This window comes from Agelaius tricolor, unplaced genomic scaffold, assembly GCF_023055355.1.
Source record: "Agelaius tricolor isolate 1412-34295 unplaced genomic scaffold, bAgeTri1.0.p SCAF_2, whole genome shotgun sequence".
In the NCBI taxonomy this organism is placed as follows: domain Eukaryota; kingdom Metazoa; phylum Chordata; class Aves; order Passeriformes; family Icteridae; genus Agelaius; species Agelaius tricolor.
Window position 1 is genome coordinate 4,746,989 of NW_027269262.1, and position 17,380 is coordinate 4,764,368.

At 40.5% G+C, this 17,380-nt stretch overlaps 1 protein-coding gene across 3 annotated transcripts in view; it reads left to right on the top strand.

The window, feature by feature from the left end:
• MBOAT1 (membrane bound glycerophospholipid O-acyltransferase 1) overlaps nt 1-16,862 on the top strand; it is a 56,910-nt gene extending 40,048 nt beyond the window's left edge. For 2 of the 3 annotated variants that reach the window (XM_071451052.1, XM_071451062.1), the window contains 8 exons: nt 157-211; nt 2,903-3,086; nt 4,708-4,900; nt 7,608-7,711; nt 10,468-10,532; nt 11,864-11,996; nt 13,139-13,290; nt 15,033-16,862. In XM_071451052.1, coding sequence (XP_071307153.1) covers nt 157-211; nt 2,903-3,086; nt 4,708-4,900; nt 7,608-7,711; nt 10,468-10,532; nt 11,864-11,996; nt 13,139-13,290; nt 15,033-15,165 — 1,019 coding nt within the window. In that variant the 3' untranslated portion in view covers nt 15,166-16,862. The remainder of the gene's footprint in view (nt 1-156; nt 212-2,902; nt 3,087-4,707; nt 4,901-7,607; nt 7,712-10,467; nt 10,533-11,863; nt 11,997-13,138; nt 13,291-15,032) is intronic. The other variant, XM_071451071.1, reaches the window with a different exon arrangement.
• The last annotated feature ends 518 nt before the right edge of the window (nt 16,863-17,380 follow it).

Consider the following 17,380-nt stretch of genomic DNA (forward strand, 5'->3'; position numbering starts at 1 on the left):
GAAGTTAGGGATTGAGATGTATTAAAACCACCTGCGACAAAAAAAAAATTGAAATTATGGCCTTAGAAATTTATTTGTGGGGTGCAAGCATAAGCCTTTGGGAATAGCTTTTACTGTTTGTCTTTAGGAAAGGTGTAATGTGTCTTTTCTTTCCAGGAATAGGGCGACAAGCTGAGGAACTCACTGCTGAGCAAAATCGGCTTGCTGTAAAGTAAGGATGTAATTATCTGAGTGATTTGTGTCTAATTTCTGCCAAAGAAGTTGACTGTTTAGGTTGTTCGTTATTTGTTATTTTGTTTGGGTTTCTTTTTTGTTTTCATTACAGTGTCAGGGACAACATAGTGGTCCAGCCATAGAAATGTTTCCTGCTACTTTCCAGTCCATGAGACACCAAAATCCTACATGCTTTTTCTATTTGCTTGCGATGTTTTTTCTTTGTAAGGCTGCTTTCATTACCCTCCTTAAAACAAACATACCTTCTCTCTCATATTCCTTTTTTTTTCTTCAGTTCAGGACCTCTGCCTTTATCACATGTGCTGGTCAGTAAAGCACTGAAGTACTTGGCAATGTCTCATAATTATACTTAAATATATACTCCACGTGCAACAGAACAAGTATTTGCTGTATTAACTCTTTTAAATTCAGGCAAAGACTATACTATACAGACTTGTTGGCTGTTATCTTCATCTGATCTGTGATGCGCTATTTTTCCAAGTAATTACTCCTCCCCTGTCAACAATCCACTGCATAGTAAAAATCCATTTTGGTTTGAGTCTGACAGTTCAAGTGCCACTTTCCTTTGCCATAATTTCTGAATGCTGGATTTTATTTTTTTTGGTCTCCCTCCATAATGTTAATACTCCTAGGTCTCCGCGTTATGTAACTTCTAATTTTTCATATGGAGAGAGCACTTCTTTGAGCACCCTTTTTTTCCTAGTTTGTCTCTCAATAAAAATGCAACATGGAGTTGAATTTGTAAGTGTTTTGTTGTTGTTGGGGTTTTTTTTTTTTTTGCTTTGTTTTTGTTTTGTTTTTGTTTTCAATGAAGAATTAACGTTACGGAATTACTCTTAGAACCATAACTATTTTTCACCATGATATGTTTGTTATGGCCAAGGAAATTATTTCCTTAATTTCCAAGGCAGAAGATTCAGCCATCAGAAAATCTGCCTATGTACTTCAGAAAGTAAGGGAGTCATTTCTTGAAAAGCAAAACGCTTGTAGGTAGCTGTGACCCCATAGTGTCTATTTTTAAAGCTCACAGCATAATTTCTAACTGCACTTGGCCCTTAATCCTAGTCAAATTCTCACTAAACACGCTTGGTTTTTTTTCTTGTACAGTAGATGAGTTCATAATAGAAAAGAAGATGCCAATAGTTAAAGTGTCAGTTGCAGGCAAGTCATAACTGAAGAGTTTTAAATCCCCTTTGGTAATACAGCCTTTTGTCTTCCCTCCTGTTCTTGGTCTGTTTTTGTTTCTCACTCATCCTCTGTACATTCCTTTGTGCATTGCTCATGTCTCCCCACCCAACCATGTGCAGAACCCAAGTTGAAACTGACTTTATTTTTAATCTTACTGTAGAGCTAGGAAGCCCACACCATGGACCTGTTTTTGCAGGACAGAAAGATGACTCTTACCCCAATTGTTTGCTCCATCTTTCTGTGAAATGCTTTCACCAGAGAACATACCATTCAGGCACTAACATCCACAATTACCACTAGGGTGAATGCAGAAAACCCTTGCTAATCTAACTGTTTATTCAAACTAATTCCACTTCAGAATAGAAGTAGGCAACAGAAAATGTTTAACTGTTGCTTAGTTTTTCTGCTAGAGATTTGTTCTAGTCTTAAAGAATTTTAAGTGTGTTTTGGTTATGCGTGTCCATCTGTGTCTTGGGCAGGAGAGCCCTCAAGCACTGTGCCCAAGTTTGTGTTCTCATCTGAGGCCTCCATGTTTACTTGAATGGTAACAATTAGGACATTTGTGGAGAGCACTCACTCTAATGCAGTGCAGAACACAGTGCACAGTTTAGATGATGGCATTTTCTGCCACATAAAAACCTTGAGCCTAACAATTTATGAATTACACTATTGCTGAGAGGCCTTTGCATTGTAATGATCTGTAGCAAAAGTAGTGGATCTTCTTAATTTTACATCAAATGTACAGCACCAGAAGGAACTTGTGGAGTATGCACTTGCAAAATGGAAAAAAATTAATATGACTTTCATCTTCAGCCATCTTTCAATTAATATGTTCCCCCCCGCCCCCCCCCCCTCCTTAGTTCCTTTTCCTGTTCATGATGCAATACAGGCAATTACTTCCTTTATTTGAACAGTAGGAGAGAGTGCTTCTCTTCCTGTATGTCTCACGTGACACTTCCCATTTTTTGAAAGGCTGAACTGAAGGGAGGGTAAAAGCTCCTCCCAGGACTGCGAGCCCTGGTTTTAGAGACTCCCTGCCTTGTGGTTTCTATAACAAGGCAGTATGGTCCCTGATATCCTGGACAGATGTCCAAAACCAATAACCAGCTTCTCACTCCTGGTACTGCTGACCTGTCCAAAATGGACAAATTTATTACTGTTTTTAGCTAAAAAGTTTCTAAGATTACAACTTTTAAAATCACTAGCATTAGTTCACCTGTAGTTTAAGCACTTTGACTTACCTTTGCTCTGACTGCCATCTACCAGACATCACCAGAATATGACAGGCTGTGTTTTATCTTCCCCAGAACAGACCTAGAGAGCTTTCAGCTGGGGGGAAACGGGTAGGAGTGAGGTTAGGACTGAGGCAGACAGTGCGACAAAAAACGTTGGTGAAAGCTTTTGATATGTTTTACCCTGTTTTGGTTTTTTTTTTTTTTTTTTTTAATTTGTTCTGTTGTGTGTGGCTGATTTTTCACAGGTCAAGACCTTCTTTACTGGAGTATTTAAGTTATCTCCTCAATTTTATGAGCATCATAGCAGGGCCTTGCAGCAATTACAAGGACTATATTGCCTTCATTGAAGGGAGGCATGTGCACATGAAACTGTTAGAAGTGAACTGGAAGCAGAAGGGTTATGACAGACTTCCTGATCCTTCTCCAACTGTAAGTTTTAAAATGACAAAGATTGATTGCAGGGGGCAGGAAATTACAGCTTTGTACATGATTCTCATAATTAAAAGCTAAGAAGAAAAACCAGTTTTGGGTTATCTTGCCAGTAAAGGTTACAGTGAGTTTTTTTCTGCCAGTGGCTGCTGCTTTTATCACAAGGTCAGGGGTGAAGGGGCTGGCGAATTTGCCAAATGGATTTGGCATGCAAAAAAGGGTCAGTTGTTAATGGGTGTTCTTTGTGCAACAATGGGAATGGGCTGCAGGTTCTGACAATGACAAGTTGCAGTTCAGCTCCAGACAGAAGAGGAAATGTCAGAAAAACAAAAAAAAGTCAAATCTCCCCCACAGTGCGGGAGATGTTAGAAGTACATGAATCACTGATAATCAGAAACTGTAACCTGTCCAGGTGCTTTGCAAGAATACACTTTAAGAGGACTCAAGAGGTAATTTTTTCACCTAGTTTTAACACTGATCTGGTTTTATATATTTTTTTAACATTACTTAAAATATTCTTAGAAAATAGCCTTTTTGTAAAGCAGGATAGCACAGCATGAGGTCCAGATTTTCTCTCTTAAGGTGACACTGAAAGTGTAACTTTGTGTGTGTGCAGAATGTCTCCTCTGAAGCTGAGCATGTGCTTTTGTATAATGATTCCTGTTGCACACAGCTGTCGTTCTACTGACCCTAGTGGTGTCAGTTCTGATTTACATTAGTCTGACTGAGGTCAGAATAAGGTCTATATTGTGGAGGATGCAAGTCAGGAGAGAGTATTGAAATCTGCATTAAAAAAAATTTTCACATTACTTTATTCCAGAATATGGAGAATATATAAAAATAGATCAAAAGTCAAAAGGATAAACAAAATACATGGTTGTTTTAATAGTATATTTCATTTTTTATTAGCCTTTTGAGAACATGAGTCAATTTTCACATGGTATCCAAGTGCCAGATTACTTTTTAATTACAGCTGGATCAAGAAGGGTTTACCCATGGTGTGTATTTGCAAACAAGCTTTGAAGTACTGCAATGATTGTCAGTAATGGTGTGTAGGAAGCTAGGGAGCTAGAATAGAAAATGTGTGGCAGAGCACATACCCTGTATTGTGGGTACAAGTGTGCTGTAACAACACAATGCTTTTTGGACAAGTGATTTTTTAGCAAGTCTTCTGGGTGGTAGCTGGGTAATAAGACCTACTGTTGCACAGAAATTGAGGAGATATTGGTGATTTTTGCTTCCAGGAGGAATCCAGTCTTTAGTTCCAGGAGGAGACAGTACATTTAGAGAAGATTTCTGCTTTCCACTGTAGGGCTTGATTTGCTTCCTTTCCCATTTTAGAATCTCCGCACACTGATGTAGAGTCTGTCATGAAGTTCCTCACTGACTTTGACTTGTGATTGTCCTACCTATCTACAGGTAGTTCAGTAAACCAAATTAAACTAGAGCTGTGACTCTGGCCTTCTCTTGGTCACCTCTTCTAAATTAATTAGCATCTACTTTGTCACTGGTAACTTTAATGGTTCTTGAAGCCCATTGTTTTTGTATGTCATGAGCAGTGCCTTGTTCTTTCCCTTAAACAAATGTTTCTAATGCATGTTTCATTGTTTGTGCTTTTTAGGGAGCAGTGATGTACAAACTGTGTATCACACTAGTATCTCTCATTTTATTCTTGACACTTACCAAGAACTTTCCTATGGCATATATTATTGATAACGAATTTCTTGATAAAACTCCCTTCTTGTCAAGACTTGGTTACCTGTATGTTGTAACACAGGCAGCAAAACCAAAGTATTATTTTGCATGGACGTTGGGTAAGTCTGGCTACATTATGTACTTTTGTGTGTAGCAAATAAGTTCCTAAATGGGGGGAGGTGGTCTGAAAGCTGGGATGGGGGGGGGGGGGAAATAAAATTGTCCCTAGACCTGTAGCTCATGTGGGAGATGTGTTCCTTTAGGCAGTGGATCCTGTGCTTGTTGGGAGGCTGATGCTAGGCCTTGCCTCTAAAGCACAGTGGGGTCCTGTATACACCTTGGCTTTGAGCAGTCCAGAGAAAAAATTGGAGAACTGTGGAGAGCAAAGGAAGTGTTGGGAAGGACCAAAATGTCTGCAAGGAAAAGGGAGAGAAAAAGTAACTGAAGAGGGAAGCAAATTTTTTTAAGAGCCAGTCAGACTGGTGGTCAAAATAATATTTTTGCATTTTACCTTCATCTTTTACAAGTCATGTTTCACCATCTATGTGTGAGGAGTCAAATCCTTCAGGCCAAGCTGAAAATCTCCTGGATTTTTTTGCTAGTATTACAAGACATTGTGTGTAGGGGAGATCCTGGAAGTCCAGCAAGGAATGCGCATACCTTGAGGCTGAGCAGGGTGTCACTGAGCTGGAAATAGCCAGGGAGATTCATTGCAAGGCTGTGATTAAACTGCTGGGAATAAAACTGTCAGATTCAGGGAAGGCAGCCAGGACTGGCTTGTGTGGGATGGGAAAGGCTTTGAGATAAAGAATGGCTTGCTCACAAACTTACTTTTCAATGTTAAATTGTTGCCTCCATTTTTTCTGGCATTATAGTTAACTGGAAGGCCATTATTAAAGAGATAAACTGAACTTGCATTTGTGACAAGAGCAGGCTGCAGAGGCTCTAGAAACGCCTTACAAATGAGGCAGTTAGCAGAAAAGTATGCATTGCATAGCGGAGGGTGAGGCCTCATCTATTCACATCCCAAATCCAGGCAGCAGAACAGCAGGCACTTTATCCTTTTTTTATCCTTTCCCAGTTTTGCTCCCGGTGGCATGGCCCAGGGCATTACAAAAGCCCTGCTGAAACGGGCCGAGAAATGCTTCCTGTCCTCAGGACAGGACAGGAGCGCTATTGTGTGGGAGCTGCACCACCCAGATCCATGGAAAGAAAATTCGGCTTCTCGCTGGCATAGTTCTGGGAACACGGCTGCAAACCGAACTCCCAGCTGTCACTGAAACCACTTTGGGTCCGAGTGCCTCCAAGCAAGGAGCTGTGAAAGCCATGCACAGCCCGAGCTGTTGCAGGCTGCAGGGAAGCGAAGCTCGGCGGAGCTTGAGAGGATTCCTGTTCGTGAGCAGCTTGAGGGCACACAGTTGCGACTTTCCTGTGCTTCACACCGTGCTCTGCAGACAGCAGCCTGGGAAGCAAATGGCCAAGGGGGATGCTATATAATTATTGCTCATCCCATGATTCCTGCTTTCTTGGTTTTGGCCGAGAAACACTAATTATTTTGTCCCTGCTACCCTTGGAGCAAGGAGGAGTAAATCCAGGAGTGCACTGCTTTGGGAGGATGGTTATGTGCAGCTCCAGTCTCTGAGACTGGGCAGAATCCTCTGGGCCAGCTTCAGGCAGGGTTGTTGTTCATTGTTTGAGTGTTTTTTAAACAGGGAGAAAATTAAAAACATGGAGAGCTTTCTTTTCATCGATAAAATCTCTCTCATTTAGGAAAGTGGAAAACAAAACAGAAAGTTTCAGGTTAGAGAAGGTTGCTTGTTTATTTATTTATTGTTACTCTTGTTGCTTGTAGTTAGGTTTCCTCCCTAGTTTTGTGCACTAGGGCTTCTCCATGAGCTTGTGCCTGTACTCACAGCATTTACAAAGTAAAATCTTGGGGAAGAAATGCTGACCTTTTTAAAGAATAACCAGGCTTGTATTTTGTAAATGACCTGGAAGGAAAAGCCTAACCTGTATTTGCGCTTCCCGTTTTTTTTTTGCTATGATCCTCAGTGTTGGCTGCAACACTAGTGATCCGGAGACAATAATGAATTCTCCCTTCTGTTTTCTTAGTACTCCAAGTAGGTATTTCTAGCAGGGGCACATTGAAATCAGAATCTTGAGACCCAGTGATGAGGTGATTCCCAGGCACTTTGAGAGAGGAGGTGGTTGACAAGAGTGCATCAGTGTGTAATGCCTACTCTTATCCAAGATTTTACTTGCTTTAAGGTAGCTACATGTGTAACTGAAGTTACTCAATATTTGGTTCATAGAGATGTTGAGGCACTTTATGAGGCACTCGGCAAGAGGATTAGGAAAAGGCTTTGTCTGTAGAATTCTGAATGACAGTCTTAATTAACATAGCCACGTTGGAACTCTTAATGGAAATAATAAGCATGTCTTTGAGATATTAAGTTTTTTTTTTGAATTCTGGAAAATGCTGTGACATCCAGATTCCCTTTTGAGAAAATTGCTCATTCATTTTATAGTAATATCTGTCTTGGATGATAATAAAGGCCAAATAATAGGAAAAGTGATTTATATTAGTTGTTTTTTTATTATTTTCTTTCTTCTGCACAAGGAGTAGCTAGTCTTTCCTCTTGAGGAAATTACTATTGTGTAGTCTTATAGTAATGCCCTTTTGCAAAGAAGAAGCTTCTCCTAGGAAGAGAGGTTGCTAAATCCTACAAAGCTGGCTTGAATGTTTGTTTAGTGCCATACTGACTTGTAAGAAAACATGTCTCTTCCAGCAGTCTGATTTTGACCTGTTTTGCTTTGACATTGCAGCAGATGCAGTCAATAATGCAGCTGGTTATGGATTCAGTGGAGTTGATGAGAAAGGCACTTTCCGCTGGGACCTGTTGTCCAATTTGAATATCTGGAACATTGAGGTGAGATAAAGGAGTGGCTGCATTGGCATAATTATACAGAAATGAGCATGGTAATGGGTAAAGGCTTTACTGAAAGGAAATCTATGCTACCAGGCTGCTCCTCTTTAGCATGAAGAGGTTTTGTATTTTATCTGTTGGACAGATAAAATGGATCTGTCTCACAGGCTACCTCATGCTCTGTATTCAGGTTGTACTTCTAAATAGTTTTGTGAGGGCTAAAAATAATGATATCAGATATTTAATAAATGAACAGTCAATTACGGTAGATTGAGGCTGAGCTCAGTGGGTCAGTAAATTGTTCGCAGCTATGATTCTTCACCATCTGTGGTGTGTTCTGTTTATTTACTTCTAACAATCTTTCACTTTTGTAGCCCAGTTGAGATGAGTGGTGGTAGTGAAAGAGGCTGCCACAAGTGGCACAGACACGTGCAAGGGCGGAACTGCCTCTGGTACATGGAGAAAAGCAAGGGTAGGAGACATAACAGGTACAAACCAAGCAACCTGAGTGAGAGCTGACAGGGGCACACAAAGCTTAGGTGGGTGCTGGCCTTAGAACACCATGCTGGGAGCCACACTGTTGCTCAAAACATCTCTTACTGCTTCCTTGTGACTGCTGCATACTTTTAAGATCCATTAGCCTTTTGAAAACTATTCATGTTTGTGTCTCTAATGCAAAAGATGACCCATATAATTTGTTTGCCCTGAAGAATATTTTGTGAGTGCCCGTGAGATGTGGAAATATTTGTGTGTCTGCAACTGCTTTCTAAAGGCTTCTTTTTTAGAAATAGGAGAAGCCTCCCTCTGTAATTCTCTAGTTGTGATTTTAAAAGTAATCACAGATAAAAATAAGTTGATTGCTTTATTGCTGAACAATCTGTGACTAAGTGAATGTACTGTAATAGCTCTTCTCAAAAATGAAATAACCCCTGTAATTCTTCCTTGAAGATGGCAAAATTGGAAGTCTCATTATACATTGCCTGTTTTTCAACATTCTTTCTCTTTTTCTTTTTTAACCATGATTAGTCCTCAGTGTAGTCCTTGATGAGTACAGGATACACAGCCCAGAAATGCTCGACACTTCTTGATGACACCAACACCCTAGATACCACTCTGAGATCTTGAATCTGTATCTGATTCAGTTTTGGGGCAGGAGATGATTCTTTGGTGGGCTGAGGCAGCTTCTGTTTTGAAGAGGAAAGTAAAATGCAGCCAGTACTCTTCAGTCAAGCCAAATGAAGGAGCCTTTGCTCCTCTCTACCCACTGAACTGATGGCCTCTCAAAACTTCTTTTACGGGTCACATGGGCAAGAGATCAGAAATTGTTTCCAAGAGCATAAAATAGGGTGTTGTCTGATTTTTTTCATGTTTGCAATGAGAAAAAGAGAGGCTACAGAGACCATGGCTTTGGCTAAGCCTTGAACCATCACTTTTTGTGCCAACAGCAATGCTGGCAGCTGAAGTGTTATTGTACAGTGTATACAGATGCAGTCTATATATTCAGCAGGTATAGCCACTTGCATGTGTAAAATTACCTCAGAGCTGGGAACTTGACTGCTAAATGTGACTATCTGATCTGTAGAGAAGATAAGCACATGGAAGGGGTTGTGTGGGCCTTAAAACATGACAGGGGCTAAGCCCACGTGGGGGACTTGAAAGCCTTGGCAGCGTGCTTGTTTTGACAGCCAGCAACTACTTCCTCTCTTGGTAATGTAACAGGGGAACTTAAAGGAGGCCAAAAGAGAGTGACAATATTAGTTGGAAGAGAAACTATGTTTTTCTTGGCTTCTCGTGGTGCAGTAATGCAATTAAAATGTGGCAGTGCTGCAGCAGGAATTGTTAATCATTTTAACTCTTTAAATACAGAGGATGAAATGCTAGCTTTAAGGATTCTGTGTGGAAGTGGAAAGATATTTGCACATTCCCCTTGGAAGCCCTTGCCCTTAATCCATTTTTCAGTCATTTTTTCCATTCCTTGCCTTCAGCTGATATGGCATAATATTGTGGTGTCACTGAATCATGTTCCCACTTGGCCAGGGTGTCCTTGGAGGTTTCTGCCAGCAGGTGAGGGACCAAGGTGGAGTTGGGAGGGGAAGTTGATCAGCAGTAGGGGAACTGATGCTGAACAACAGAGTCCAGCAGTCCCTAAAGCTGGGGGAGCTCAGAGGAGGAGGTATGGGTAGTTCTCCCAGGATACTGGAGTCCACTCTGGTTTCTCAAGCTTAGCGGTGGGCTGAGAATTGACTTCTAAATTTAGTCCTAATTTTTTTGCCCATGTTTTTCAGTCTTCCCCCTTCTTTCTCTAAATAGTAATAATAATAATAAAAATAATAATAAATGTTTGGGGTTTTTTTAAATAACACTTTGTTTTAGTACCACCATAGGGAAGTCCAGATTGCATAATGGGTGGCAAGATATCTCTTCCAGAAATAAAGCTGTTTATGAACTGAAAGGAAGGCCAAGCATATAAAACAAGAAAGCTTCTCAGATTGCCCATTATTTGAAAAGTAACCAAACACTGTATTTAATTATATGAGACAAAGTGAGATTTTAGAGCAAGTGCCAAGTGTTAGCAGTGAGCCATCAGCCTAGTTAATGTCCCTCCCAAGTCATATTAGTATAATGATGGATTGTGGCACAGTCATCATAAAAGTTAGCTGCTAGTATTAATATTTTACATGTACCTCCTCACTAATTTAAATTGCAAGTAGTATTTTACAGGCTTCATTGCTAACATTTCATGTGAATTTCTTTCTTAGACTGCAACAAGTTTTAAAATGTACATTGAAAACTGGAACATTCAGACAGCTGCCTGGCTGAAACGGTAAGAGTAATGAAACAGTTACATGCTTGTGAGATCCAAAAGCTCTCCGTGGCCTGGAAAAATGATGCTTGGTAGCTCTCATAAATATAAAGCCTCTTGTTCTTCCTTTGTTTCCTGTGTCTGTAATAGTTGGTGCAATACAAGGGTATTTGGTGCTGTAAAGTTTTATTGCTGCAAGTGTAAAATGCTCGTATTTTATTTATGAGCAGCAAGTCATAAACAAACTGTTCAAAACTTCCATAATAGAAAGCAATAGCATTTTGTTCTTTCCCTCCATTAACTTTCCTGTACTGTTTTACTTTGCTGTGTTATGTTCCCCACACTGAGGTGAGCCTTGCTGTGTCACTGGGATCCAGAAAGTCAATGAGAAATAAGGTCAAAATCTTCAGAGCCCCAGTGTAGTCTTGTTTGGAGTTACCCTAAGATGCTTGCCAGGCAGTTCTTGTTTAGGATATGGGGAAGATACTTATAGCACTGAGAGGATCTGGTTTTAACCTGTGGCTGTTAAGGCATGTATAATAAATACTAGCATAAGTCCAAATTTTGTAGATTGGACTATGTCTCATTACTCATTTCACTTTTTGGTGTGATTAAAGCTCAGCATACTGTCGACATAGTGTCTGAAATGCAGGCACAGATTTATTGTAATTATTGTAAGTAAATCTATACATCTTAAAAGTCAATATCTACTATTTTTCATTATTTAAATGGTTCCTGGTAAGAAATGTATTATCTTGACGTGTTTCTGTGGAGCACAGCATTTGATTTAAACTTCAGATAGCCAAATAGACTGGGTGTTGTTTTCTTGAACTGTTATCCTTGCATCTTGGGAGTAAGATTTTTGCTGCTAAAGTTAGCTGGAATCCCCTGTTTTGCAATAGTTTACGGCACTCCCTGTTGTTCCCAGCATCTGCCAGATAACTGTGCCTAAAAATACCTCTGTCACTAGAGTGAAGGGTGGGGTCACATCTATTTGTCTTTCAACTTGCTCTTGATCTGTCATCAGAGTTTGGAAGGGTAATGTATGATTCCAGATAGAGATGTAAAGGTGAACAAAGTCTTGCCTGCCCTTTATTCCATTATTGATTTAAATGCTTTGAGCACCAGAAATATTTGTTCAGGCACTCTTTGTAAACTCATTTGCATATAAGCATGCTTCCTCATTCCATCTAAACCTCCATTTAAACGAAGGGTGAGTGTCTCATGCCTTAGCCTGTGACTAAACCAAGATAAGACAGCTAAGAAAACACAGAGTAAGACCTTAGAAACAGAAGGATTTCAAGCACAATGGCCACTGTTCAACCTCTTCTGTTTTGTTTTCATTTTTGCAGTGTCTGCTATGACAGAGCTCCCTGGTACCCTACGGCTTTAACATTTATCCTCTCGGCCCTGTGGCATGGTATCTATCCTGGATATTATTTTACGTTTCTCACTGGAATCCTTATCACACTCGCAGCCAGAGCAGTATGTACCTTTCATTGTTCTCTTCTAAGGCTAGACACTATCCAGCTGTCAGCTGCACCCTCACATGGTCAAGCAGCTTGTCCCTGCTGTGAGCCCTCTTTCATGCCTTTGCAGGCTTGATGCTCCCTGAAACCCTGTTCTGTATAGATGCTAATTGCTAAGTACCCAGCAGTTATAACCAGCACCAATTCTGGACATGATGCACTGCTGTCCCTGGCTGTCAGAGGAAATGTTGCTTCAAGAGGAAATGTTGCTTCAGGATGTATAGTTAGGGGTGCCACCAGCTATGTCTATGCAGTCAAATTAGCTTGGGATTCAAGGTCATGTGGGATTCCAGACTTCTGCTGGGTCATGTTGCCTGTATGCTGGCTTGTAATTAACTCTGGGCCCAGTCTTGCACAAGGAGCTGCATTAGCCCAAACTTGAACAATTTGTGTGGATCCAACTGATGCAGTAAAATGAGATCTGTGTTTATGGGTCTTATTTTAACCAAAGACAGAATAGGGTTCATGTCTCACTGTTGTTAAATTTATCACTGCTGATCTTTCAGGCTGAACCAGCCACTTGTGCAGGGCTGGGAAGCACCACTGTTGTCTTTTGGAGATGACTGTGGATAAATAACCAGGTTAATCTGAAAGGAGATTTAAACTAGTGACCAGTATTAACCGGTATCACTAGAGCAGGTTGCTTTGCCTCTCAATTATGAGGATTTCAAAGATGTGAAACTAACTTAAAATCTCTAGGGAATGGCACACACCTGTAGGTATAAGCACTTACTTGTTCATTTAAAGTAACTTTGATTTACTGTTAATAACCAGTAAGAAATGAAAGTCATGAGGGACGAACAGCTTCCCTCCCAAAGAATATTGTACCAGACATCCAGAATCAGAGAGTCTGCACCTGTAGTTATGACAGAACAAGCTGGAGGCCACTTCCCTGTTTGCCACTGGATGACTGTGAGATCTTGAAAATGCCAGTCCATAAACGTCTGTATTCCTCTCCCAGTGCTTTGTAACTGCTGAATAAACCTTCCTGTGATACTAATGCTGATGGTAAACAGAGTCATGCACTGCTGTGTGTCTGTGTGGCTTTGCCTAAGAAATGTTTATATAATTTTCTGCTTACTTTTTCCTGACCTGCAGATAAGGAACAACTGCAGACATTACTTCCTCTCGTCAGTGCCTCTGAAGATAGCCTACGACGTGGTTACCTGGGCAGTCACTCAGCTGGCTGTGTGCTACACTGTTGCACCATTCGTCATGCTGGCTGTGGAGCCCACCATAAAGTTCTACAAGTAAGTCCTCTGCCCTTGACTTTACTCTCCAGGGTGCCACAGACTTGTGTTAAATAACCCAAACCACGCTGAAAGGCAGTTAGCATTTCATCAAATTTGAAAGTAGCCCAGACAGGATGCTTGCTAAAGTACACGAGGTGACTTTTGCACTCCTGTAATGTAATGAGATTATAACAATGCCAAGGCAGAGCACTTTGGTTGTTCTTCTCATTCTGTGTCCTTACACGACATTTCATATATTGGGTTTCCATTTCCAAAACAGCTGGGCCTCAACCATTAGCAGTAGCCAAGGCTGAAGAGGTTAAGAATAATGTGAGTTGGCAGTAGGAAGGAGGTGCTGAGCAAAGACCAGGCTTCCAGCTGCTCAGTGCGTATAAGGGGAGGTGTGATGGATCAGCAGGAGATATGGAGGGCTCCTGGCAGAGCAGTGCTCCTTGAAATCAGTGTGCTTTTCATTATGAAAGTGTGCTTCTCTTATTACAAAGGGAGTATTTCCCCAGATTCCTTAAAAATAAGATTCCTTAAAAAAAGGAAAACACTGGTGTTGCAGAGTACACTGAATGTGCTCTAATAAAACCAAGCTGAAACAGAAAAATTGAGAAAATAAGTAGAAAAGGGAAACAGGACTACATGGCTTTACTCTTCTTTCATTTTACTGTCAATATAGAGTAACAGCTTTTGGTTAAGAAGAAAGTCAATTCCCTCCTCCAACATAAAATACACAAAGCTGGTAGTCAAGATAGCTGCTGTCTGTTTGCAGGAGGCTGAATTTCAACATTTTCTATTCCTGTTTCTTGAAACATTTGATTTCAACACAGAAAACTTATGATGGAGTAAAAATTTCTCCAGATCTTTCTTAGCTTCATTTCTTAATAATTTTGCCCCAGTGACTTTTGCCCTGGTTAACTTTGAACAAAGTTAACATTTGAACTTAGAGACTTGTAAGCAAGGAAATGTTATGCTTTTGGACTAGGGCATGAATTTTTGGAGCACTTCACACCACAAGCAGTGGTCTTAAGCACCTTACAAGGATATTAAAAACTATGGTAAGAAGCATAGATGAGACCACAGAAATGTACATTGCTATGTTTAACAGCTGGACCATACTGGTCCCAATCATCATCTTCCCCTAGCTGCCAGAACCTCATCTATTTGGTTTAAGTATTTTTTTATTTCTCTTTGAACTTGTGTATACTGAATTATTTGAAATAAAAATATTTGATGTTTAGAAACATACCAAATTACCAGTTACCTTCAGAAATGCAAGCCTTCTGTAAACGTCATTACCTGACCTTCTCCGGTTAAAAGCTGAGTGTTTTGATTTATTTCAGGTCTCAGCATTTTGGTTGAATTTATTTCTTTCTGTCACTTTTTAAAATTCTTTTTGAACCATGAGTGATATTTCTTCACAACTTGGCCTTGTAAATTCTAATATTAGAAGAGAGATGGGCTGAATAAGTCTGGGGTTGAATTAGATGGGTTTATCTGAGCTGTCAGACTTTGGATTCTAGGGTTTGCTGATGGTTGCCTTGCCCCATTATCATCCACAGCAGCATTTTCATCCATGCCAGCAGACATCATATTCCAAGACTGTGTGAAATTCAAGGGTATATTTTTGTGCTTTCTAGGTCAGGTTCATACATCCTGCATTTATTCCTTAGCACTAAATTCTGCATATTGGGGCTGCAGAATTACTGTTTTTCCCCACAAAAATATAATATTCTTTCTGCTTTTGTTCCCAGGTCTGTGTATTTTCACATGCACATTCTAAGCATCCTGGTGTTGCTCCTGTTACCAGTCAGACCTCAAACCCACTCTGTAAGAAGGGCTCAGAATCAGGCCATGCTGAACTCTATTAAAAACAAAGACAAATGATGCCTCCAAAGAAAACTGCCAGCATTGGGAAATCAATCTGTTGTATTGTAAACAAAAAAAAGGAAGAAAAACGGGTTGCAGGAGGATCAAAGTACAAGACAAGTGGCATTTCTCTTGGCTATCTTAAAATCTTACTGGAGAGGGCAGAGAAGAGCCTGAATGACTGTAATTCAAATTATTCCAGTTAATGAAGATTTTACAGGCAACGTTTACAGGCTCATGGGGCATTCAATTTTTATAATAAATATTTTTATGAAGTGTTTTTATATATTTAAACTTTTTCACAGAGAGACATTTTTTCTCTTTTACAGAAACACACAACTATTAATCAACAAATAATCTTGTGATTAGAGAGAGGGACAGAAAGCAGCTAGTAAATGTTAGACCAGCTGCCTGGTAGCCTGGTGCTGTGGGCAGCTGTCAGGGGAAACTTTTCATCTCTTGGTTGTGGAGAGAGATGGTGCAATTAGAAGACTACAGGCATGGGGTTGCTCAAGGTGCTGGCACTAACTCGTGCCCCAGCAGGGGGAAGGGGGAGCGGGGCTTTCCCCGGAAAACCGCGGAGCAGGGACTGCAGCCTGAGCTGGGCAGCAAAGGTACTTCACATCCTTCAATGTGACACCTGCTGGTGATGAGGGCAAGACAAGTCCCTTGGGATTCGATGTCTGGGAGCAGTGATAACTGGCTAAGCCAAAATTTAAAGCCAAGTAAAAGAAAAACAAAAGGCAGAAGGGGGAACTCAAATCTAGAGTAAAAGAAGGGACATACAGCCTGTGGTCTGTAGAGTTGTGCTTCTCTAATGACACAGCTGGTGCTCATTGCTACATCAGCCTTACTTTGTAGTCTTAGTGATGCAGCACTTCCTTTTTGGTATCAAAATGCATGAGGAGCCATATAGGGTTAGTGTTTTAAAACCTGCAGTTATGGGTTAAATCTGAAAAAGCTTTCTAGTGGATCAGACTGTTCTACTCAAAAACATCCCATCTTAAGGAGGGGTTACATTCCAGCAGATAACACTAATAGGAAACCTGAACAGTAATTATCACTGTCATAATAAATCATTCTCTACAAAATATTGTGATCACCACAAGAGTCAAGACTGAGTCCTTGTGTGATCTTCACATCTGACTTAACTGTTGATGCAAGTTTCCCTGCTTGTAAAGTTCTTGACTTACACGGATGTTTTGAGGCTTGATTCCTAAGCGCTTGTTGTGCATCGAGATAACCTGCTGCAAAATGCTGTGTCAGGGTTTTTTATAATTTTTTTTCTTAAATCCACTTAACCCAGTAAAATAGACTGGTACAACACATCAAAACCAACTGAAGCATTTTTTAAAATGTTTTCCAGGAATGTTTTTATCAGGATTTTGTAGAAGCAGTTCCCTTGTTAATGTATTGGTATTACTTTATCGACATTTAAATAATGTGTGATTGAGGAAAGAACCTGCTGTTTCCTGCATTCTGATTTTTGTGTCAGATTAAAGTTTTGCAGAATCCTCATGTTTTGAGAGAAACAAATCAATGAAACCAACCCAGTTCCAAAAAAAGTGATTTTTTTTTCATTGATGGGAATTTTTTGTCCCATGACCACATTATGATTTACAGCATAGTTCATGGAAGAGTTTATTTGCTAATTTATTTTAAAGGGCAAGATGGGATTAAAAGATTGATCTGAATAAACAATTTTCTTTGTGTCACTGCCTGGCATTATTGATCACTAACATCTAATGTGAAAAATGGGTGAGTGGGTGGGTGAAATCACACTTCTGAGGGAAGATGTTCAGGTCTGCTGGATTTTACAGCAGCTGAGCTTTCCATCCTGCTCCTGCTGAAACAGAGACAAGGTGACCCCTGTCTGTTTTCATGGCAGCTTTGCCCTTAACTTGGCTGGTCTTTTTTTGTCATGGTGTGTGTGTTCTCCTTGTGGTACTAGCCTCAGTTGCATTTTGGGCATTTAATGCTTCCCTTGAGGTCTGATTGTGCCATTCCTATATCCTGTGGGAGGGAACCAGGACACATCCCCAGAAAGAGATGGGGAGTTGGGTGCTGCTGGCCCTGGAATCCTGTGGGCTGAAGCCAGTCTGCAATTGCCTCTCAGAAACAAAAGAAGCAGTGTGAGCTCTGCCAGAGCCAGCAAAATTCACATCAATGCTGGGCTTTGGCAAAAGTGAGGAAGGCAAATGTTCCCAGCAGGTTGGCCTTAGCACCTGCTTTG